General features: G+C 34.6%; 3 protein-coding genes across 6 annotated transcripts; 1 reads left to right on the top strand and 2 right to left on the bottom strand.

Moving 5' to 3' along the window:
- The first annotated feature begins 12209 nt into the window (after nucleotides 1-12209).
- LOC145724905 (proton-coupled zinc antiporter SLC30A2-like) lies at nucleotides 12210-17796 on the top strand. Of its 2 annotated transcripts, none has more exons than XM_081973387.1 (8): nucleotides 12210-12453; nucleotides 12679-12911; nucleotides 13288-13410; nucleotides 13464-13648; nucleotides 14251-14382; nucleotides 14937-15090; nucleotides 15242-15482; nucleotides 15752-17796. In XM_081973387.1, exons 2-8 carry the CDS (start codon nucleotides 12699-12701, stop codon nucleotides 15898-15900), a joined length of 1197 nt encoding a protein of 398 aa, XP_081829513.1. In that variant the 5' UTR covers nucleotides 12210-12453; nucleotides 12679-12698; the 3' UTR covers nucleotides 15901-17796. The 2 variants fall into 2 exon arrangements, with proteins under 2 accessions (XP_081829513.1, XP_081829512.1); XM_081973386.1 differs by having other exon boundaries at nucleotides 12213-12511.
- Nucleotides 17797-18135: 339 nt separating this feature from the next.
- Nucleotides 18136-20050, bottom strand: LOC145724907 (52 kDa repressor of the inhibitor of the protein kinase-like). 2 transcript variants are annotated; one of them, XM_081973390.1, is made up of 7 exons: nucleotides 19946-20050; nucleotides 19770-19894; nucleotides 19400-19656; nucleotides 19234-19341; nucleotides 19051-19165; nucleotides 18645-18882; nucleotides 18136-18586 (listed from the first exon to the last, which is right to left on the bottom strand). In XM_081973390.1, exons 2-7 carry the CDS (start codon nucleotides 19838-19840, stop codon nucleotides 18545-18547), a joined length of 831 nt encoding a protein of 276 aa, XP_081829516.1. In that variant the 5' UTR covers nucleotides 19841-19894; nucleotides 19946-20050; the 3' UTR covers nucleotides 18136-18544. The 2 variants fall into 2 exon arrangements, with proteins under 2 accessions (XP_081829516.1, XP_081829517.1); XM_081973391.1 differs by lacking the exon at nucleotides 18136-18586 and having other exon boundaries at nucleotides 18858-18997; nucleotides 19770-20001.
- A 2279-nt stretch (nucleotides 20051-22329) lies between these two features.
- On the bottom strand, nucleotides 22330-24100 carry Stlk (Ste20-like kinase). Of its 2 annotated transcripts, none has more exons than XM_081973388.1 (7): nucleotides 23783-24100; nucleotides 23360-23507; nucleotides 23220-23304; nucleotides 22986-23167; nucleotides 22749-22931; nucleotides 22479-22694; nucleotides 22330-22423 (listed from the first exon to the last, which is right to left on the bottom strand). In XM_081973388.1, exons 1-7 carry the CDS (start codon nucleotides 23951-23953, stop codon nucleotides 22350-22352), a joined length of 1059 nt encoding a protein of 352 aa, XP_081829514.1. In that variant the 5' UTR covers nucleotides 23954-24100; the 3' UTR covers nucleotides 22330-22349. The 2 variants fall into 2 exon arrangements, with proteins under 2 accessions (XP_081829514.1, XP_081829515.1); XM_081973389.1 differs by having other exon boundaries at nucleotides 22482-22694.
- Between the last annotated feature and the right edge of the window lie 4 nt (nucleotides 24101-24104).

The raw sequence follows: 24104 nt of genomic DNA, 5'->3' as shown, positions 1-24104 counted from the left end.
CTAAAATTTCGTCCAACTTTTGTCATTTTCACTGACTGACAGGACTATTAAAGTCACATCATTCAGGTAAAATAAACAATAAACAACATACCGGTAAAGATCAATTCAGAAACAATTGAAAAAGTTGCTGAATTAGGTGAAACATAAAACATTATATGTACCACAGGCGTTAGGGAGAGTATAACGTCCATCAGGCCTCAGGACATTATGTTTCCTCTAACGCCCTTGGTACATAAATAGCTATTAAATTCAGTTTTCTAAATTATTGTACTTCTTGACAAAACTCACAATAGAATTAAACGACACAAGTTGATTTAATTTTGGAACGTCGCGTGAATGTACTAGAACAATAAGTCAAAATTATTCGAGTTTAATTCTGGATGAGTGAGTGTAGAATTGCGATATTTCTAAAAGTCGCCAGCGGTCAGATGGGGGCGTTAACGCGGTCAGAGGTAAAGAATTACATGTGTTTTTGTCACATAATAGATAGTACATCTCCCTTTGGGGGGCGGCTCCTCCATTTATCATCAACTTTCTGTCAGCTCTGTCTCTATGAATTACTGCTCCTTATTTGGCCCGATGATGTACTTAAGGTCGCTCCGGTTGGGACATTACCATTATTTACGACCGTTATTTATTATCGGACTTAGAACCGAAATTTCCTCTCATTACTTGTTCATTTTTAAAAGTAAACTATTCGCGATGATTTATTACGTACTTTTCGCATTCTGCACGCCTACTGTTCATTACCCTTTTCCGTTGTTACTACACAAAGTGGTGGTTGGTAATCGATATCTTTTAAAATACCGCAATAATTTGGATTTCGAGTCGTAAAAACCGCAAAACAGCAGATGATGTTGTAGTAACACATGTTTGACTGGTATTCCCAGAAACCATCAATTTACATTTCGGCAGAACAAATTTTTTGATTTTGACGGTTCCTTGTTAGGGTTAGTTAGTGGTCTAACTGAAAGTAGGTGGAAAATATGTGGTTTTATTTATAGGCGTACCAACACATGATGAGAAAGCTCAATGAACAACCATCTGGACAAATAACTGACGCATATTGCATTTAAATGACGTATCAATAGTTTGATCAATTATTACATCAAACAAACCGTCGCCAAGACAACACCGACGAAATGCATTTGATTGTACCAAAGACGACTATTTATTATCAGTTCCTTTCAATCGCGGAACACATTACATTGGAACCTAATTGTTATTCCGTAGGTGGAAATTTTCATTTTTTTTTCTTGTCGACCGTTGAATCAAGTTATTAAAATTTGTCTACCTTTTAGATTTATGATTGACCAGAACCCAAAGTACACAGGTGCGTGAAGTAATGGTCATTGTCGTTGAAAATCGTGATTAGTATGTTATTATCTTTTACTTAGCGTGATAGTATTTTGAGAACATTAATCGAATAATGTATTATATAAATGGATTATTATAACTGGACACCATTGAAATTTGTTGAGTCACTTTATACCAGTGGAAGTATAGATAATGAAGAATGGCAAACTTTATAACAGTTTGCGTGAGTATTGGATTTACCAGTAAGTTACTATTAGTTTTATTACTTATTCTAATTAAAAATGGTCCTTTTCACAAGAAAGAGAAAACTGGGACCGCTATTAGCATCCGCACTATTCAATATTAAGTTAAGTATCTTGGAGTAACATTCGATAGCAAACTAATGTGGAACTCTCACATCACTAAGAGAATACAAAAAGCATACATCTCTTATGAACAATGTAGGCGAATCATTGGTAAGACCTGGGGATTCTCTACCAAAGTGGTCATGTGAATCAACAAACCTGTCATAAGACGTATGCTAACTTATAGAGACATAAAGCCTCCCAGACCGTAAACAGCCAAAAATTAGACCATACCACTCAATATAACGGGTGCCATGAAAACCACACCGACCAGGGCTTTGGAAGTGATTCTGGGTTTGACGCCCCTCGACATATATGTCAAGGAGGTCGCCTTAACTACAATGTTTCGCTTCCGCACTGTAGGAATTGAACCCAGTGTAGGAGTTGGTCTGCAGAGGGCTCGCATCTGGAAAGAGGCGACAAACTCGCTTCCACTATATGCTCTCAGCAAATCCTACACAATCAACACGGAAGGTACTGGCAACAACTCAATGGCAGGTGTAATAAACATCTAAACTGATGGATCCAAAACCAAAATGGGCTCAGGCTGTGGAATTTATTCCAAATTCCTCCAACTGGACCTTAGTCAAGCCCTTGGTTCCATGTCCAGCGTTCTTCACTTCACACAACTAATTGGCATAACTATAGAGGCAGAACAGATAGCCAGTAAAAACATCACTGACAAAAACGTGCACATTTACACGGATTGCAGACAAGCAGTACATTGGTACTGCTCTTGGAAGAGATTTGTCAATGACCAGGAAAAGGCTACGCCTTATAACGGGTATCCTAACGGGCCACTGTAAATTAAACAAACATCTATTCAGGATGAAGCCCCCTTATGCAGGGCCTGTAATCAAGAAGACGAGATGATGGAGCATATTCTCTGTGACTGCTCTAGCCTCTCGCCCATACGTAGGACTAAGTTGGGCCAATCTTTCCCATCCCTTGAAGGCCACCACCCTCCCAAGTTACAGATACAGATAGTAAGTTATAATAATATTTAAATCATTACTAGAGTCAGGTTTACAGTCTTTGAGAATCAAAATTTGCAACACTATACCTACTGCACTACCAATACTACCATCCAAATAAACGTGTTATAATTCTTATTCTCCTTTGGAGTAAGAATATTTAACATTTCATTAATTGTCATAAATATACAAAAAATAAATGTCAAAGCTCCATGGATAGGGTAAAGCTGGCTAATTACCCAGCTTCTTAGTCATAGTCGTAATCATAAACTTAATTTTTGTCGTAACAATAAATTGTTTGTTATGTTTTGGCATGGACAAAAATTAAGTTTATGATTACGACTACGACTAAGAAAATGGGTAAACCCGTCCTAAATCGGAATCCTACAAAGAAGAAATTTTCTTTTGAATATCAAAAACTCAACAAATTTGAAGATCGAACAAATGATACTCCAGCAGTGACTGTTGTTAAAAGAGTTTCTAATTCCGTTTGCCCATTTCCTTACTTACATATTAATCAAATTATCCGTATAGTGTATTTTTCCTTAATATGACTTTTCTTCTCCCATTCAACTGTTACCCTTTATATTGTATAGGTTTGCCTTAGCTCGCATTCGTCATAGTTCCACTCATAAATTTGACGCCTTTATGACTATTATTCCAGCAATTACACGCTCCGGCGGTACTTTACAGTTGCCTTTTGTGGTTCTGACGTGTTTGTTTCTTGATTCACATTCGCTTTTCAGTGAAATTTAACACACGTTCTCCTGTCGCTCTTGTAGGAAAGGGTCCGTCCCGACTTTACGACCTACCGAACTGGATTATTAGCTGCCAGATATTAGGAAGTATTCAAAGTGGCTAAAGGAAAAATCAATCTAAATTGAGATTACATCAAGTTTTTACTATTACTGTCACACACACTGTTCACAAATTTTGCTCTTAATGTTTATGACTTTTTTTTTTGATATTTGAATTGTAGGTTAAATTTTTCCTTTATTTGTACCATCAAATACAAATAACCAAGAATTTGAATTTTAATTGCAATATCTCAAAAATAATAACGTTGGTTATTATGTCAAAAATTATGCTAGTCTATCATTAGTAAAACATTAAAAAGCATCACATCTCGCTCTTTAAAAATAAGAAAACACACACTGCATAAGTATGTACAGGGTGTCCATTTTTCAACGCTTTTCCCGGGTATCTCAAAAACTACAAATGCTGGAAGAAAACTGTCCTACTTTTTTGTGAAACAAACGATGGTGCAAACAGAACTTTCATTGCTTTTTTGCTTTTCGAACTACAGGGTGATTTTAAAAACTATGCATTTTGAAACCCCCTCGTAGTTCGCCATTTTTAAACTTTGCCGTAGAATCCAGTGGGGTACTCAGTTTTTTTTCTAAAGTTAAAATTTTTAGAGTTATGAACCAAACTTGTGTTTCTATATTGTACCTACCCTATTCATATTAACAACACACGAACACGAAAATCATTTTCAACAATTTTTAGATTTAATAAGTAAATTGTTAATTATTTTGATATAATTTGAAAACATTTTCATTAATGTTAACTAATAATGATCATTAAAATTAATCAATTGATTATGTTAAAATGAGCTAAATATATAGATTTGTGTGATAAAAACCATAGCCTTCTTTAAACAAAAAAAAAAAACACTAACATACAAACTTTTATCATGTTTTATTGGATGCCAAGCTCTCAGATACCATCACTATATTGTTAGAAAGCTCTAAAAAAGGGCGATTTATTTATCAAAAAATATACAGGGTGAAAAAAAAACTGAGTACGCCACTGATTTCTACGGAAAATTCTCTAAAGAAACCCGTTTTTATCTTTCCGGTAAGTTAAAAATTGACAAAACTACGAGGGGAGTCCCAAAATGCAAAGTTTTCAAAATCACCCAGTAGCTCGAAAACCAAGATGGTTACAAAAGTTTTGTTTACACCATTGTTTGTTTCACAAAAAAGTACTACAGCATTTGTAGTTTTTGAGATATCTGAGTGAAAACACCCTGTGCAGTTTAACTTGGTTAACAACTTTGTTTGTCCTCCAGGAGATTTATTATTCGGCTGGCCAAAATGGCGACTGGAGGACATCTTTGAGTGACAGTTCTGCTGACTATTAGCATAGTTTAGCAATTTAGACTCTGCTTTCATACTATCTAGCAGAAACATCGGCCGCATTCATAAGAACAAATCGATTAGTAATCGGATTTTGAATCCGATGAGCAAAATGACATGAATGCGGCCATCGTATTTTAGCGTTCTAAATTGTAATTGGCTAATGACAGACTGACTAGGCAAATGACAATTTAGAACGCTAAAAATACAACGTTTCTGCTTGATCTCTTTCTCGTTTAAAGTTGAGATGGGTCGGTCGAGAAAGGTGAGTTTACCTCAATTCTGTCTGTTTTTTTATGCTTTTTCGAATAGTGGATGAAGGATAAATAATCATAGATTGGCACTCAAATAACAGATCTTTTAAATTTTCAAAAAATTACGAAAAAGGTTCCTTTACCCAACAAAATACATTCCTTAAGAGCTACATATAAATTATTTTTCAATATTTTTAATGTTGTCAGGTATGATCGTTTGACAATAAAATCCCCCTTTAATGGATAAACTTGAATGATGTTTTTAAGAATTTCTTGCAACTACCCATTCATTGAATTGAACACAAAACAGAATGGACTTTATATTATATCCCATTAAAATATTTGTTAATCCAATAAGTCATGAATAGTCAATGAGAATTTTAATCGATTAACGCGGTGGCTTGGGAAACAATCGATACCTGATGACTTTGCAATGTTCAGCTCACACTTTGCAATACTTTACATACAGCACTGTCAAGTTGTTAATATTTGAACAATTAAATAAACATGTTAATATAGCTATTACCAGTGCAGAACAATAACTTATTTACCACACACTCACGTAAAAGTATGCATAATAGCAGACATCTACCAAATCCATCACAACCAGAGATAGAATCTCCTCCATTCAGTAGCGTTCAAGCAAGAAAAAAAAATATGTAAAACGGTTTATATACTTACGTTGCTGGGGTATGTTAATGGATCTACGCGGACAAATAAGAAAGATGCAAAGACGCTGATAACGGAGAATATTGTTGGGGCTCGAGTAGGCGCGAGGCCCCCCTCGGGCTCCGTTAATTGCTAAAGGGCCACGCCCAGGGTGCGCCGCGTGCCCGCATCTCATTACACTTGTTGACAAATGAAAGTCGCGATTGCCGATCGGTCCCACGATAACGGAAGAGCGCACTCTATAAATATATGGGGCCCCAAAATAACGCGACTAATGAATCTTAATGGGGTTATTCGGGAAGCTGGAGGATGATTTGTGGTTGATAATGTGGGGAAGGTCAGTGGTGGAGAGGATATCTCAAAAATTGATGGTGAATGTTTCAAAATTAACATAACAATGGCGGATCGCTCCAAAAATGACAACTCTGTTTTGTGTGTAAAGCCATCACGTGACCTAAACACTGTAAGCGATGTAAGGTCACATGGTGCATCGAATGTTTATAAAAATGTAATGATTACAACATGGGATTAGGTAAGTATTTTTTGTTATTTACGTCTTAATAGCAAATGCATTCAAATTCACAAACAAAGTTGGTATAATTAGGCTTGAGTTGCCGGACAACAAAACTGTTATCATAAACGAAAGACAACGAGGTGCTAATAGTAGCCATTAAGCATGTAATAACGTCGGCTATACTTAATTACCTGCAGAAGACAATACGAGGTAATCGTTTGCATTTTAATTATGATGAGTGAAGCTAATATGCAAAGAAGCCGATGACTTCCTTTAAAGTTCCCGGTAATTGAATGAATTGTCAACACCATGACTAATCTTAAAGCTTTATGGACTTCCAGCCTATTGCCTCGCAATTAACGCAAAGAAACAATGAGGGAGTTCAGCGAAGCTGCAGAAGGAGTTTGCAAACAATTCCACTGAGAAGAATCCCAATCCACTATAAAGAGCAGAGCAGTAGGTTCTACTAACTGACACTCTAGGTTTGAAAGCAGTGGACAGAGCCTCCAGCTCACTAAAAAAAGACCAAACACATCCAATTGACACATCCCTAGCCAACCTGACTAATGCAGTTAAGGTAATTTTGAAGAACCACCATCAACCCTAACAAATTTCCTTTCAACATCTCCAAGTGTGCCTGCACCAACTGCAAGAGCACGACATATCCTGTTACCCCAACTTAGAGTACGTATGAGGTGGAGCCAACTTAACCCAAATCATCAACGAAAAAATAATCAAAAAATCATCACCAAGAAACCTACCAGACTTAAAGGCTACAAGTCCAGATCAACGGAAAAATCAACTAAAGTGGTGGAGGAGAGGTCTCCATCGAGTCACCTTTTGGAGATTGTGGAGCGTGTGAGAGCTCCTCCTCTCACATCCAAAGCAATCTTTAAGTCTGCTGCTTGACTGATTGCTTACTTAAGTAGTGCTCTTCAGGACATTAAAACAAGTGCAATTGACACAGAAAACTGTATCAGGAAATTGGACAAAGTCAAAGCGTAGGTACGTCATTGAGCTGGAGCTGACCGATATCCAGACTCCTTTGATCCAAAACTTAAGTCATCTGCTTGAAAACCTGCAGCAAGCTACCCTGGAATAAGAAGAAATCGATGTGATCTTGGATTTTGTGGAGGAAATTGCAGAAACATTAAGAGACGCCACCGCAGAAGATGTGCAGGTGAGACAATGCCTGGAGAAGGCGGAGTCAGTATTGGAGACCATGGTGTTATCTGAAAAAATACAACCAGAAGTCCAGGCTTAGGTAGTCTTTTTAGTTGGAATAGTTCTATTTAACAGAGTTTAATAACTTTTTTTTGTTTTCTAATCTTGGTTCTTGGCCCTGGTCTTTCTTCCATTGTAGAATTCTCCGTATCTCCGTATATAATCTTAGGATAGGTCTGAAAATCTCCGTACTCCTAAAAGAGGGTTGAAACTCTACAGGATGGGCCAAATTGGACGTATTTAAATGCGAAGTGGTCTTATTAATAGAGATAGGCAAACACTGATGTCGGTGTCTGAAGCTAAAATTTTGTATATCGCCATTAAGTTTTGTATCAAATTTGAGCTTTAGACACCGACGTCTAATTTGGCCTACCCTGTTTACGTCTCAAGTTAACGTTCATTGTAAACGAAAAATTGGTAGTCTATCTGGATGATTGGATTTTCAAGAATATCTGATATGCCAATATTTCAGTCTCAGCAATAAAAAAGCATCTCCAGAATAATAATTATCAAATTAATTTACTAGGAATCGACAACTTTATAAAGTTACACCGAATCGCGTCTGGAGGATGTTGGCGGGCCACTTTGTAGATTGTTTTGCCGTCCATTTTTTATTCAATTTGACATATGCAAACTGAAGCGTTGAATGTCAATTGGTTACTTAATGCAGGCGTGCAGGCTCTTACGTGCAAAATTCGGCTGGCTTTTAGTCAAACCGCTTGCATTTTAATGATAACGGCTTTTAATGTGACTAAAGACAATGAGCTGATCGGTTATGGAAACTTTTCGCAAATAAGGTTCGTTTCCTTTTTGAACGGATTTTTAATAACGACGATGGAGGTCCTCGTGAATGGCAATTTTTGTTGTTTTTTTTTCTCACTAGACATTTTGGTCTTTGTCTATTCGGTGAGCGTTTCGTTCCACTGCTGTCGATCTCTCGGGCATTAAAGAGAGGAATTTTGTTGGCCCGTCACATTTACATAATTCGACAGTGAAATTTACTCCCCCTACTAATTTATGACACTCGGGGGTGAGTTTATATAAACGAATCGTCGTTAAGCGTGTTATAATACTCTTGACTTTGGCGAATTAAATATTACAATGTGCGGTTTTAAGAGCGTACGCCGTTACTTAAACGGTTAATGAATTTAAAAGGGGGTCTGAAAAACATTTGTTGCAATATTCGATTTATAAGGATTTAATGATGTTACAAATTCGATGCATTAGCATTGCTATCTCAGAAACTATAGCTGATAGAGCTTTAGTTAAATAGAGGCAAAGGTGCGCATTTTATTGCTAATGCATCGAATTTGTAACACCCTGTACAGGGTGTCCGGATTCAGAGTGTTTTGACAGGAAACTCCCATTTCCCGGATAGATATGGGCACGCACCAAAATGGTGGAAATTTGAAAAAATCCCTCTAGCGCCGCAAACTGACAATAAGATATCAAAATACGGTTTTTGCTATTCATCTTTTCTCAAAAAACCTCTAGACATGTATACTAGTTTTTTGCTACCTAGCCGGGAAATGGTGTTTTCCTGTAAAAACTTACTAAATCCGGACACCCTGTACATACCAAATTATGGATGGAGTGAGTGCTAATTTAAGTTAGGTTAGGTTGGTTTAGTTATTTTGTTTTCTTTGATCAATCACAAAATACGAACAGTGGTTGCAGTACCATTTTAATAGATCTGTTCGAAAAGGCCATCTCTGACTAGTTTCCAACAGAAAATCAAAGAAATGTCAGCTGTATTTGATTGAATTGGTCACGTGACAATGACATTTCCTGACTTTCTAGCCATGTCTGCACTGTTTCTGGCCAAATTCAACTAACAGGTCTCTTCCAAACTGATTATCTCAAAAGAAACTCAAAAAGGTTAAGTGTGGAATATAATATATTAAGTGTGGAGCATAAGTAATTTAGACCCCAAGTCAATGAGAAAGTTATAGTTTGGATGGAAATTGACACAATACAACATACTTACCATCATTTGCAAGAGCAATGCCAATAAATCAATGATCTGAGAAAAAATAATGTATATATCTTGCCTTTCAGAATATTTACAATAACTAAGAAAAATCGAGAAATATGTTAACTTATAAAGTTCTGAATCTTTCTCAAATTGGAAACTTTTAAACCCAAGCTCAAATTGAAGGAAGAAAACGTAAGAGTAAACACTTTGGCTTTTTACAAGATGTCCTTTGGAGGTTACAACTTCGGAAATTCCAAAAACATAGTATATTAAGAGGATAGACCTAGAAAAACATCTAAATTACAGATGATGTATTTCAAACGTAGAAGATGTGATCATAATGGGCCAATCCCACATAACGTAAAACTGCATTTCAATACATATAAATCAAAAAGCTTACTCGGAAATGTCAGAATTTGTAGTTCATTACAAAAAAATGTGTTTTGGTAATTTACAGGACTTTGAAACTGAGTTAATAAATTCAAATCGACGGTTTTGTCGCGTGTATGACGTAGACAACTTACAGCAGTATTATTGGCTCTGGCCGTCTGACAGTTGACAGCATCTTCGTCAATTTAACATAAGTTTAGCGTTAAAAGTTAAAAACTGTGAACACTGAGACGTTTATAGAAATAACGACTATCTTTTCGTTTTTAATTTGAATACGAAAACTTTATAAATTGGCAACAGAAAAAGCTGATGATAGAAAGTTCCTGACAGCTATAATTGTGTTTTCATTGATATTTCGCGGTTGCCAGCTTGAGCGTTCCAGAAGTTTTGTTCTCGTTAAGCCAGACATATTGTAAAGTTCGGGCATTTTTAAAAAACTATTTTTGTTTTTTGCTATCAATAGACGAAGCAGTATTGGAAGAGGAGTCAGTGCAAGAAAGTTATTTTGTCTATCAATAACTTTTTTAAGAGGGCATTCGGCAACATGGCATCGGTGTGTTTTAAAGGTTAGCAAAGGACAGAAACATATTGATTGACAATTGACATTGACAGTGCTTCAGTTGTTTACCGATTTGACAAGACTTACAAGAGTGAGGTTAAGCTAGAAAAAAGCAAATTATTACTTTACTTGAATTTTGAATTGTGCAGGCTAGTGTTGGTAGTGATACTGAACTGTGGAATGGTAAACCTGCAAAGTAAGGTAAGCAGCAACTCCCTGTATGTCACATAAAACATCTATCAGCCGCTGTTGGCCCTCATTGAACTGTTTAGACATTTTCGGTCACCGAAAATAGCAAAATATGAAAAACACCAATACAACTGACACAAAATAGTAACCTAATCGATACATTTAAGTTGCAACGGGAAGAGTTTGAAGAAACTGTCAATAAACGCCCAACAACCAAAATTATGAATTTTTAAATGGCGTTGCGGGCGGACAGCGCCAACGTCGAATTTTCCTGAATTTTAACGATTGGAACATACGTTAATGACGTCAAAATTCCGTCTCAATCAGTTCACAACTAATAGACAAGAAACGACAATTATTACATCAATCAGTAAACTCAATCAGTGCCAAGTACTTCCCACTAGAACACCCATCATGAATATCGTACTAAAAAAAAATGTGGTAATCACTGATTTTTATCAAAAAACAATCTTAATGGCCGACTAGTTATGTAATTGATAAAATTAGCATGTACGGTTGGAAGAACGACCGTTTGCGCCGCCTCTTTTAGCAAATCGCCACAACCCATTACAGAAAACAAATTTTGATCGATTAATACCCAATCGGCATCCCGATATTCGTCGATACTCGATACTAATCAAGCATTTACCAACGAGTTAATTACAAATTTCAGTCGTCGGAGGCGGCAATCGTCAAAGGCGGGCGCGTTCAGTTCATTTCAATTACAAGCTCAGATATGTGGCTGTAATTCCCATGTCGGTAGGTGGGACCCCATTTGAATGTTAACGAGGCCGAAATCTGTTTAAAGAACCCGCTTCCGTTGGTCTGAGTTCGGGTTGTCTTGGCGACAAATAACTCTTTTGCAGGAGTGTTACGAGACGTGTCGCTTTTGATTGTTTTATTGGGATGTTTCGCAGCAATTTATGTGCCTGACAATGGAAAACGTGCCCGAAAAATATTATAAACGGGGCTTATTTCGAGCCCGATTTTTTTGTGGGAATTTTTCAATGGCACTTTGAAATTCATGTACTCCTTGAAATACTACAATAAGAATTCTTGTCGATGAGTAATATTCTATTGATGGCGGTGATATTCAAAGAAGCGACACCGTTAGGCTTCGGCTACGATAGAAGCGGTAAGCGGCTGAGCGATGTCGCTAATGCCGCTAAAGTTTTTTATATACAAAATTAAATGAATTTCTGGTTTCAGCGGCTACGATAAGCTGCTGACATTTATCGTAGCCGGTTAAACTAGAAATGTATTTTATTTTGCATATACATAAACATTAGCGGCACCGCTCTGCCGCTTGCCGCTTACCGCTTCTAAGCATTTGCGTAAAAAAAATTTTTACAAAAACTGTTAATTAGAAGCAAATTATTCCATTTAGAACTTGATACGCGCTGGTTCTCGTTTTTCATTGCTTTGAATAATTTCCTGACAAAGTTTCCTTATTTTATATTACAAAAATTTCCCTACTGCTTGCAGAAAATCACAAATTTAGTCATTACTACAAAACTAAATGTATTAAAATTAATAGGAAAGAAAGTTACACTCAAATTATCACATTTAACGCCCTCTATCACACAATGTTAACATCATTTTTTTTCTATTTCAGGTCACCTGACTTTGAGTGACAAATGCCATGTAAAAACACGAAGAAGAAGAAACCGTTCAGCTGATTTTGATTTGAAGTTTTCGACATTTGACAGATGTTCAATAAATAAATAATAACATTTATCACCACCTTAATTCAAATGGATTTAGATTAAAACCGTCTAAAGAGCTGTTTTAAAGCATGTAATACACATTATTATATAAAAACTAAACATTTAATGACCGGCCAAGCGTAACGACTCGATGTCGAGGTCTAGCGATTAAATAAGATTTCCCAGTGTTAACAAAGGTAATTTTGTTTGTATCCTGGTACTGTACTTTTGTAGGATAAAAGTGCTAATAATGAGGTAAATATATTAGAATTATGCATAATAAGCTTTGAAATTTAATGTAGAATACTAAATAATCTCTGACATAAATTTATGGCTGTTATCAAGTTGATAATTCCATTTCCCTTGTTGGACTAAAACCTCTGAAACACATCAATTAATATTAGTTTTTAAATCATTTTTAGGTCAGGTTAAATCAGTCAGCATGGAGGCTGTTTGTAATCATTTGGAAGATGATATGGAGCATTTGCTTCTGGATGACGAAAATATAAATCAAGCCTGTTTGAAATGCAGAAAAAATATTGGTGAACATGTGCACAGTGATTTAAGTTCTGGAAAACTGATTATTGAGGATTCAGGCTTTTATGACAATCGGACTGACAACTCTGAGGACTCACCCCTATTAATTAATGTTAATGTAAGTTTTATTAGTACATTCTAAAATGTTGACTAACAAACCTAAAAAGTAGTGAAACTAATTTTACTATAAAAACAATTCAGAATTTGTATGGACTAATAGTAATATTATTTTACCTTGAACTAAGAATTTCTTATAGGTTGTATGGTAAGTACTTTTACCTAAACACAACAAAAAAAAAATTATTGGATTAATAGGAGAAGTACATATTTACTTAAAAGTGTTTATTGAGTTTTGCACATGTGTGTGAACATTTGCTAGTTATTGCTTCCATTTACACACACTCATTTCTTAATACATCAGGTAATAGTCACTAAAAACTAACAACCATCACTAATGTAAGTATAACTTTAATAAAAGAAAAATATCTTTTTAGGGCTGTTTCAGGGATAATTTTAGTGATACAGAGTTTCACTGTCACAACTCTTTATCCACTACAGAAGATACAAAAGCTTTAAAAAAATTACTGGTTGCCTCAATGTTTTGCTTCATATTTATGGTAAAAAACACTTTTTAAGTGAAAATCAGTTGAGTTTTTTGTCTTTTTTTTAGCTAGCTGAACTGATAGGCGGTTACATAGCTGGTAGTTTGGCTGTGATGACCGATGCTGCCCATTTATTCTCTGACTTTGTAGGGTTTATGATATCAGTGTCTGCTATATTTATGTCGAAAAAATCAGCCACTAAATTTATGACTTATGGATATTATAGGGCTGAAGTGGTTGGCGCTTTCCTAAGGTAGGTTTTCATTCAGGAGTTATGCAGCTCACCATATCAAACGAATGTTAATTGATTTTTCATGTTTGGTTTGATGGTTGTTTTAAGAATTTCTGGTTTCACAAAAAAATGTGGTCTGGAAGTTGCTTACTTTAAACAGAATTATTCATTGCGCATTACATTGTTTTATAATTGTGATTAAATACCAGAACTAACTATGGTTTATTTTTTCAATTAAACTTAATTGGAGTAACTGAACTACCAAGAAAAATGTAGTTTTTACACTCGGTGAACTGATGGCTAATGATTTGTAACAATATAATTTTCTTATACAGTATTATTGAATGTTTGAAGTGTACATGCACATGATGTTTTTGGCTTTTTTTAATGTTAACTAAGCAATCTATGAAACCCTTGCCAATCAGGTTCTGTGGATAATAATGTATTATTTTGCTGTTAGTTCAACTAAAAAGATAGTAAAACTGTGGATGAATGTCTCAATATTGACAACCAACCATATTGTAAAAATCAGTCAAAAAGTATTCTTTTACATTTGCATAAAATACACAAAACTATACAGAGAAACTGCTATATTCAACTCATATTTTTTGTTTGTGTTTTAGTGTTTTGACTATATGGTTTCTGGCTGCCGTTTTCCTAGTTCTAGCTTTAAGAAGACTGTATCTAAATGAGTACAACATAGATGCTAATGCAATGATTGTTGTGGCTTCAATAGGATTATTAGTGAATATAATGTAAGTAATTTTCAATCATTAATACCTTAAATTTATATTGAAGTTAAATTTTGGCTTGAAGATGTTAATAATTTAATGTAGTTTGGCTGCAGATCAAGAATACCTGAAGTATTTAGAGATGAATAATGGATTTTTAATTAACACACCTTCAGTTAATTACTAATTGCTAAATAACTTTAATGCTTCTTGCAGTTAAATCTTTAATCCAATAAGCTTAGTGGTTTTTGTGTAGACACAATATTCCATAGTTGCTTGCAAATTTATCAATTAATACCTCATTAGATTAGACCGTAATGTGACTTTGGCTTTTAAATTTCAAAAAATAATGATAAGGACACCTTAACAAGAAGCAGTAAAATTTGTATACCAAAAATCAAATTGTTGTCAAACAGTAAAACAACTAAATGATTTAGAATGCTTATTTTATAACTAAAACAAAACATCTGTTTGTCTGAGGCCTCTAAATGCCTTTTAACCGTAAAACCTCTAAAACTGTTCAAACCATTTAAGAATTTTTTACTTAATTTTGAGAATAAAAAAATAATTTTATACAGAATGGGGGCGGTTCTTCACGGAGTATGTCACGCACACAGTCACGGACCAAGCCAATCAGATCCGGACAATATAAACGTCAGAGCTGCTGCCGCACACGTTTTAGGAGATTTACTGCAAAGCGTTGGCGTTTTGTTGGCTGCAGTAATTATTAAGGTACCCAACAAATTTATTTTTGATAAACTTAGGTTTTGGCCTAAGCTACCATCAGACCATAGTGGCAACGACTTTCTGTCTTTGATTTCCTTGTTTTTGAAAACATGGGTTCAATCACTTGACTTAAATTCTATGATGATGTGTTTTGCAGATTTTTCCGGACGCCCAAGCGGCAGATCCGATTTGCACTCTAGTTTTTTCTGTGATTATCATTTTTACGACCGCTCAAGTAGGCAAAGATTCCATTTGGTTGTTGATGCAAGGTAGTCCGGTAACCAGAGACAAAGTATCCATGGAGTTGCGGAAAATATCAGGAGTCAGGCACGTGCATGACGTCAATATATGGTCGCTGGCTCCCGGTAAAAATGTTGTGACGGCGCATTTAGCTGTTGGTAAGTTTTATCCCAAAATTTAAATTTGTTAGATGAAAGTAGTGAACAAATTTACACTTTCAAATGGTACTGTGTTTTATGCAATTCATTGAAACTGTTTAGGTTGAGTTAGGATATTTCCAGGTTTTTTACTGCAACAAGGTAATTTTCAAATTTCAAAACTATATGAGAGAAACTCGCATGCTTCAATAATAATAGTGAATTCCAATAACCTATTCATTCATCATCCAAACTATTGTCTTTACATTTGAGAGATATTCTGGTTTCAGATGAGTACTGTGATAAAGACGTTGTGGTCCAAAACGCCACTTTGTCTATTAAAAGTCAAATGCCGATCATCAGTTGTACCGTACAAGTTGAATCGTTCAACGTTGAAGGAGTGAACAACTGCAAACAGTGCAGATTACGTGAGTGCTGACATTCTGTGCCAGTAATTAAAATCTTGAGTGCATAACATTTTTTGTGGTCCAAACTTTAAAGGGAAAAAACGCCTATTTTACCGAGAATTTAAAATTATTGTCACTCTATTATAATTAAAACTTAAACCACTAAGTTGACTTGTACATAGAGAACTCTAGATTCTTTAAGACCATTTGTCCTATTTATATTAATACAGGGTGATTTACGCTGGTGGTATATTAGAAGTATCTAGAGAAGAACTCAATATTTTTCGTTGAAAGTTGGAGTGTAGCCTAGGTTGGGTCCAAACTTTCTATCTAAATAACTTTGTGGTGTTGCCAGATCAGTCGGAAAGAACATTTTGATTTTCAAATGGAACACACATTTCAATTGAATTCCTCCCAAGAAGGCTAGTAATTAATGTTAATACTTGCCTATACCTATCTTGCACCGTTTCTTAGATATTTCATAAAAATAGTGAATTTGTCAGCAAAACGGTAGTCTGAACATTAATTATATTGTCAAGTTTTGAAAGGTTTGCTTATGTGACCTTTTGTTCTCAGTTAGACATTACCACATGGATGAAAAGTTCAAAGACTGAAAATAAAAAAGCCTACAGGGTGGTCAATATTTACCTTTAAGTCAGATGACAACGACCAATGTTTTATGGTTTGTAATAAAAGAACATTAAATTTAGAACAATTCTATGTATACTCTTCCTATACCTAACTTCAATCGTTTCTGACTTATCAACAGTTTTTTCTTAAAGTGCATATAAAATCGTACTCCATACTAATCTGAATAGAGGACACCTGCTTGTGCTAAGTTTGAACCAGTGTTGAATTTGACAAATATCTGTCATAACATGTTGTAGTTATGGAATTGACAACTAGTCATTATGACCAAGCAGATGTCCGTATTCAGATTAGTATGGATTACGATTGAATGCGCCCTTTAAAGAAAAACTGTTAATAAGTCAGAAACGGTTTAAGTTAGGTATAGGAAATGTATACAGTGCGTTTTTTTTAACGCGCAACATAGGATTTTACGTGTTAAATTTTTAAGCACATGTCAGACCATGTTATTTTAGAACTACAAGTATAAAACTTGACGGGTGGCTATTTCGTACCCTGAAGCTTAAGCTAGTTTACCAATTGGGCCTAAAAAGTGATTATAAACTTGCAAAAAATCATCTTTTTTCGAAAAGATTTTATCTTTTCATACTCCCTGTATGTATGATAGGTGCTTGTTGTTTTTAATACTGGCACGGCAGGTAGCAGGTAAAATTTGGCGTAGAAAGTAAAACAGGGTGATCATCATTGACATACTAAATATGGACCGGCCTTATAGTCGCTCTCCCACATTAAGCATGCGAGCCGGAGGGTGGAGCGAGAGAGATAGAAACTAGTACGGGTAGCCTGCTCCTACCATGCTCGTATTTGCTCGTACTTTGGAATAATTTTGTGGGCTATTTACTTATCAATGTTTATTTATAGAGTTTTAATAGTTTTGGATATTTCTAAACTAATTTACTGATAAATTTCAACTATAAACTACAAGTTAAAGTCACATCTACATAGAATTATATTAGAAAATTATTATTTATTGACGTGTACTTTTTGTCTTAATATAAAATGATTTTAAAAGCATTTGATATTAAGACAAAAAGTGCACTCTCTCTGAGGATCTTGTATGTATACTTGTGTGAGATTGGAAGTACATAAAACCAAGCCTAGACCTAGAACACATTATCGCAATAAGTTCCTAAATAGGTATATTTAAAAGTTTTATAAAACATGAAAGTAATCAAGTTTTCAATTATAGGTATTAATTGAAATTTGAAACTGGTTGAAATAATTTATATAATGGTCTTGATTTATTCTTCATCTGCTGCATGTGAATAAACAATAAAATTGCAGCAGATGAAGAATAAATCAAGACCATTATATAAATTATTTCAACCAGTTTCAAATTTCAATTAATACCTATAATTGAAAACTTGATTACTTTCATGTTTTATAAAACTTTTAAATATACCTATTTAGGAACTTATTGCGATAATGTGTTCTAGGTCTAGGCTTGGTTTTATGTACTTCCAATCTCACACAAGTATACATACAAGATCCTCAGAGAGAGTGCACTTTTTGTCTTAATATCAAATGATGACCATATATCTATATCTATAAGTACCTTATAACCTATAGGTACTATTAATAATAATGGTTTTCTACACAGGAGAATTTATATCCATATCTGGGGGTAGAAAATGTTTATTTTCAAATCCAATTGCATCTTAATATACTTTTTAATAATAATCCCATAAATTAATTTAAAGTTATAATGCTTTTTTTTAGTTTTATGTCATATATTACTTCTATGGTTTAATGGCTTTTTAATTCTACATATTATACAGGGTGTTTCGGGTGGAAAGGGAAATATTTTAGGAATGCGTTCAGGAGGTTAAAATAAGATAAATGAACCCATATTGTTTAATCCGATTCTTAACCGTTGCTGAAATAATCGGTCCTTAAGTTTTGTATGACTGTTTTTCATTTCAAAAGCAATACAAACAAATAATTGTGGTCTAAACAACAAAACTAAACTAATTTAGAATATTTTCGAAAATACCCCCACCAACTTCAATACAAGCTGCAGCACGCTTGCTAATCGGTCGAGTGATACGCTGAATAGCTTTGGGATTGTTTCTAATAAAATTTGCAGAATTGAAAATTAATAAAATAAGTACACCAAAATTTTACCCACCTTCAAAAAAAACGACTCATTTGAAGTTAAATGATTTTGCTTTCTAAGATGGTCAACTAGGGAGTTCATACCGGCTATTTTAGACTCTCGTCGTTTTAAACAGGCCTGCAGAATTTTAGTCTTTCTTGACAACATTTTTAGTTTATCTTGAGTTTGCATCCAATAGCGTTTTCTCTTTATAGGACACTCAAGATCCTTTTCTCTAAAATCCCCAAGGAATACTGGCTCAACTCTGATTCTAAAATAAATCAGCAAACCTTAAAAACATGGTCGAGAACATGGTGTTCAAAGAGAGAGTAGTAAAACCCTCTTTTTTCAGTTTTAAAGCCCTATTTGTTTTATTTTAACAATACCTATAAAGGGATTTAGGTACACACTGCTCAATAATATAGCCTTACTTCCATACCTTTTCCTATGACTTGATTTTTTCACTTCGAGGACAGTCTGTGTTTTTAGTAAAACCTCTTTCTCCCCTGCTGTGGTTTGAATAACTTTGTTATCTGGCTTTGATGTGGTAATGTCTAAATTATTAAAATGTTAATGAAAAAATGTTGCCAGCAATATGAATCATGTTTGTTCTTTAACTTACCAAACTGATTAGGGCTGTACTGGGTACTGGCTTGCTCGGGTTCATCATTATTTATATTAGAATTACATACCTCAGCTACTTGCTTAGCTAAAGGCAACAAACATGTATCTATAAATAAAAGTGCATAGTTGAACAACCAAGTTTGAGAACACTATTTAATGATTACCTTCCTCATCTTGTCTTTTTCGAATTAACACTCTTCTAGGTTTGGTTGTAGGGGTTGAGGTATTAATCAATTTGGCAGGAAAGTTGAATAAAGAAGGGACTGCTTCCTTTTTCAGAACCTTAGTTTCCATCACAGTTTCTTTGTAATCACTTTCAAGAAAATGTTTTTGGCAAAGCACTGAAGTTTTGCTAGGCTTGAAGTTTTTTCTCTTAGTGGCGTTTACCCATTTTCTTTGAAGCACAGGATCTTTAGGGAACCTAAGGAATGTTTATTCACTTTAATAGAGACTTATGAACTAATTGGAAGGATTGTTTGGCACAAGTTCAGTGAACTTTGCCTGATGCTAAAATGGCCTAACCTAACCCCATACCTGTGAAACTTAATATTGCACCCGCCAATACTTTTGGATGAACATCCGAACGCAGAGCAACTTTGAACCATTGTTCAGTGGGTTAGGTTTTAAAAAAAACCGTTTTTGAGGGTAGGGCTAAAAAACTATTAGAAAAATACACTTGAAAAAGTAACAACGACACTGAAAACACATACAATTAAATGGGTGGGCGTGGCTTGTAATACTGTACTGTAGATCTGTCTCTCTCGTTTAATCTCGATTCGTTCTTCTCTGTCTTTCGCCGCGTCCATTTTAATAATATGTCAATGGTGATCATTAACTTTATATCAAGAAAGTTAAGAACAAAAGAGGTATTTTTATAAGTGAATTGTTCAAAGTGACCTCAGTTTGAAACCAAACAGTATTCCAAACAATCATAAAATGCCCTTTTGACGTTCAAAAGATGTCGGGCCATGATGCAGTCAAAATATGTTACTCTACCTGCTACCTGCCCTGTCGATATCAAAAACAAAAAAGAACAATGCATACAGGGAGTATACAACGATAAAATCTTTTCGAAAAAAAAATGATTTTTTGCCAGTTTTTAATCACTTTTTAGACCAAATTGGTAAACTTACTTAAGCTTCAGGGTACTAAAGACACACCCGTCAAGTTTTAGACCTGCAGTTCCAAAATAACATGGTCTAACATGGGCTTAAAAATGTAACACGTAAAATCCTATGTTGCGCGTTAAAAAAAACGCACTGTACATGGATTTGTTCTAAATTTAATGTTATTTTATTACAAACCATAAAACACCGATAGATCCATTTAAAAAAACGGACTTTTTGCAGTTTTTTATCTGTCCGACTAAGCCTACTCTGTTAGGTTTTTTTCATTTTTTGTCTCTGGGCTTTTCAACCATGTAGTGTTGTCTAACTGAAGACAAAAGGTCACATCAGCAAACCTTTCAGGACTTGAGAATTTAATTAAAGTTTAGACCACCATTTTGCTGACAAATTTACCATTTTTATAAAACATCTAAGAAACGGTGCAAGATAGGTATAGGGAAGTATTAACATTAATTACTAGCCTTCTTGCGAGGAGTTCCAATATGAGATTAAAAACAGGGTGTTCCATTTGAAAATCATGTTCTTGTCATCAGTGCTCTTTCCGACTGATCTGGCAACACCGTTAAGTCCAAAATATTTTGGGAAAGAGAGTTTGGTCCTAACCTAGGCTACACTCCAAATTTTAGTGAAAAATATTGAGTTGTTCTCTAGATACTTCTAATATACCATCACCCTGTATAAGTTGCTTGTGCTGTCCAGTTTTTGCAAATTTCGGTTTGTTGTATTTATAATGGAAAAGTAATAATTGTAAATAGCTTCATTAATGTTGGATTTATTAATGGACTAGTTGCTTGAATGGATTTTATTGATGATTTTCATCACAAATGAAAATAGTAGTACTGCAGATAGATTTATTAGGCACTACAAAGAGTAAATTATAGTTCCTATATCAACCCACAGTAAAGTTCAATTTAGCTAGCTGCTTGAAACCTTAATTTGGTATTTTCTAAAGAAAACTATGGCCAAGTTTCAGTCAAAGCCCTGGTGTGGCCAGAAAAGGAATTTAAAAAACATCAAGCACAAAGCTGGAAATTGTCTGAAAGTATAATAATCAGTTAGGCCTATTTTCTCTACAGGGTAATTCATAAAGAATAGGAAATTCCGAAACTGGAAATATTACACGTGAAACGGTGACAAATGATGCAAACATAGTTTTTTGCTTTGTTTTAATTAGAATTTCTGACGCTGATGTTTTTTTCCGCTGACAAATAAGATGTGTCTTACAATTTTCGTGTTTCTCATAGAGGACGCCACTTACGACAAATTTCACATACATTTAGGTAGATATCTTTTCACCCCGTATATCAAATCTGAAAAAGCACTTCTACATAATTATGTATCTTTAGAGCAGATTGAGAGCGCAGATTTGTTAATTTAGTTAAAAGTGGCGCCCTCTATGAGCTACACAGAAATTGCCATAAGCATCTTATTCGCCACCCAAGAAAATATAACGTCAAACATTTTTTAGTTTTTACCTTAGGTATTTTGGGAATAACACCAAAAAAACTAATAAAAATTTTAACTTTTATTTCCGAATTTTCGCATTCTTTATGAATCACCCTGTATTTGAGTATTTTGACGTGATTAGAGGGCACTTAGAGCAAACTGTAATAACTCATTAGAATGGGCAAATGCACCTAATAAACACACTGTATAAATATGGTACAATGTTTAATTTTGTCGATTAGTATTCTGTGGTATTCGGTGTGGTTATTCTAATTTTCAACTTTTGTTTGAAGATCTCCTCCCATTCTATTCCTAATATCATACACAAATTTCTCTACAACAGTATTTTTAAGTTTTGATATATTGCTATTTGATAAATATTTATGTACCCAGCCATGTTTTATATGGTTTAATGTAGTTTAAAAAAATACTCTGTTATTTGATGATTATATTTTGTTGCTGCAATAATCAATGCATCTTTATCATCACTGTCCCATTACAGGTAAGAAGGTACAAATAAACACAAGTTAAAAACTTTATTTTAAAAGTCCCATTCACATGAAAAAATTTCCATATTGGCAAAACTATTTAAAGTATCTAAGGTTTCTATGTCATCTAAAACAAAATGGTTTTTACAATAAAATTTGTGCAGAAAAGTAACTAGACTTACCACTATTTACGGCCACTTTGTCGCTCAGTGGAATTGCCGGTTTTAGTAAGTCAGTAAGAGGAAGTGACTTTCTGATTGTTTTAAAAATTGGATGGGTTAGTAGCTGTCCTGCAGTCGGTCGGTCGCACGGATCCCTATTTAAGCAAAATGCCGCTATTTCGTGCAAATTATCACTGAACCGTCTATTCATTATTCTGGAACTTATATCACAGTCACCTAGAAAGTATAATGCTGCAGAAACAAAAGAAATGTTAATCAAAGACTAAGCACCTCCACTAGACTCCCCATTTAACCCTCTTGGTATAGTAGTGCAATCTAACAACTGAGGTGTACATCCTCTTACTTTTTCAGTCAGCATCAAAGTTGACAACATTCCTGCAAAAGGTTCTGAACCATTTGCCATTTCACATATGACCATGCCTACACTGTATATGTCAGACTTTTCATTATACCCTACAATTACCCTTAAAAAACTCCCTAGTTATTATAACTAAACTCAGGTCTTGCCTATTAAGTTTTGCTCTAAAAGTTCAGGACTCAGCCAATTCAAATTTGACTTGGTGCTGGAAGGAAATGAGTGTATGGTCCTCTGCCACCTCCCATTAATAATAATGGGACAGGCATATCTGAAACCTGTCAGACATGCCCTTCCTATGGATGAAACCAGAAGGTGACTCCCTCTAATTGCTCTACAAACATACAAGTCACATTAACTGAACCCTAACACAACCAGTTATGTACCTATGAATGTATCCTTTTCTATGAACATAATCTAAAGCATCCAACAAGTCGCGCAAAATAATTATAATTGCTTGTTCAGGAAGTCCTAAATATTTCTAGAATTAAAGTTGTGATTTGATCTGATGCAGATAAGTGATTACCTTCATTGAAGTGTTGGTTGAGTAAATCGCGACAGGATCCGAAAGCCATTAAAGGACTAACTATACAAACTTCAGGTCCATGGACAAAAGTAGCAAAATATGGCAATATGTTGGGATGTTTCAATTGTTTTGTCAGTATAATTTCAAGCTAAAATTTATGGTTTTTTATGATTATGCATGCAACTTAGAAATTAAAATATACAAATTTGTGTATACACTATCTAGGTTTTATTTTTTTCAGGATTAGCACTAATATCAGGTAAAACCTCAGGGTTAATGATAGGGGTGTACTGTGTATATAAGTTTAGTTCTCCCACATTCTCTTTACTAGCTTCTATTATACAAAGTTCCTTTTAAACCAGTTTAAAGGTTTTAACTATTAAAATAATCACTACATGCCCATATATCAAAATATTAACTCACATCAACTAAATGATTTTCATCCTTCACTTTATCCATGTGGAACTTTTTAAGAGCAACCATTGAGCCTGAAGGGACATGTTTGGCAAGGGTTACGGTGGCTTTGGCTTCGAAACAAACTCCCAACGTAGAAATTATCTTATAGTCATTGAAATTGATGTTAAAGTTCACCATACTTTTCCTCTAGATTGTTGAAGTATTTTACACTCACAATGATTATTTACCCTACAAATATATTTTTAAGTATTGAATACTATATGCTTAATTAGTAAGTCACAGTAAAAATTATATTTTTATTTTTTTTAAATATTATTCAACACAAACC

The sequence above is a fragment of the Ips typographus genome, linkage group LG2, assembly GCF_016097725.1.
Source record: "Ips typographus isolate SLU linkage group LG2, UJ_Ityp_2.0, whole genome shotgun sequence".
Taxonomy (NCBI): Eukaryota; Metazoa; Arthropoda; class Insecta; order Coleoptera; family Curculionidae; genus Ips; species Ips typographus.
This window is presented reverse-complemented; position numbering and strand designations above follow the sequence as displayed.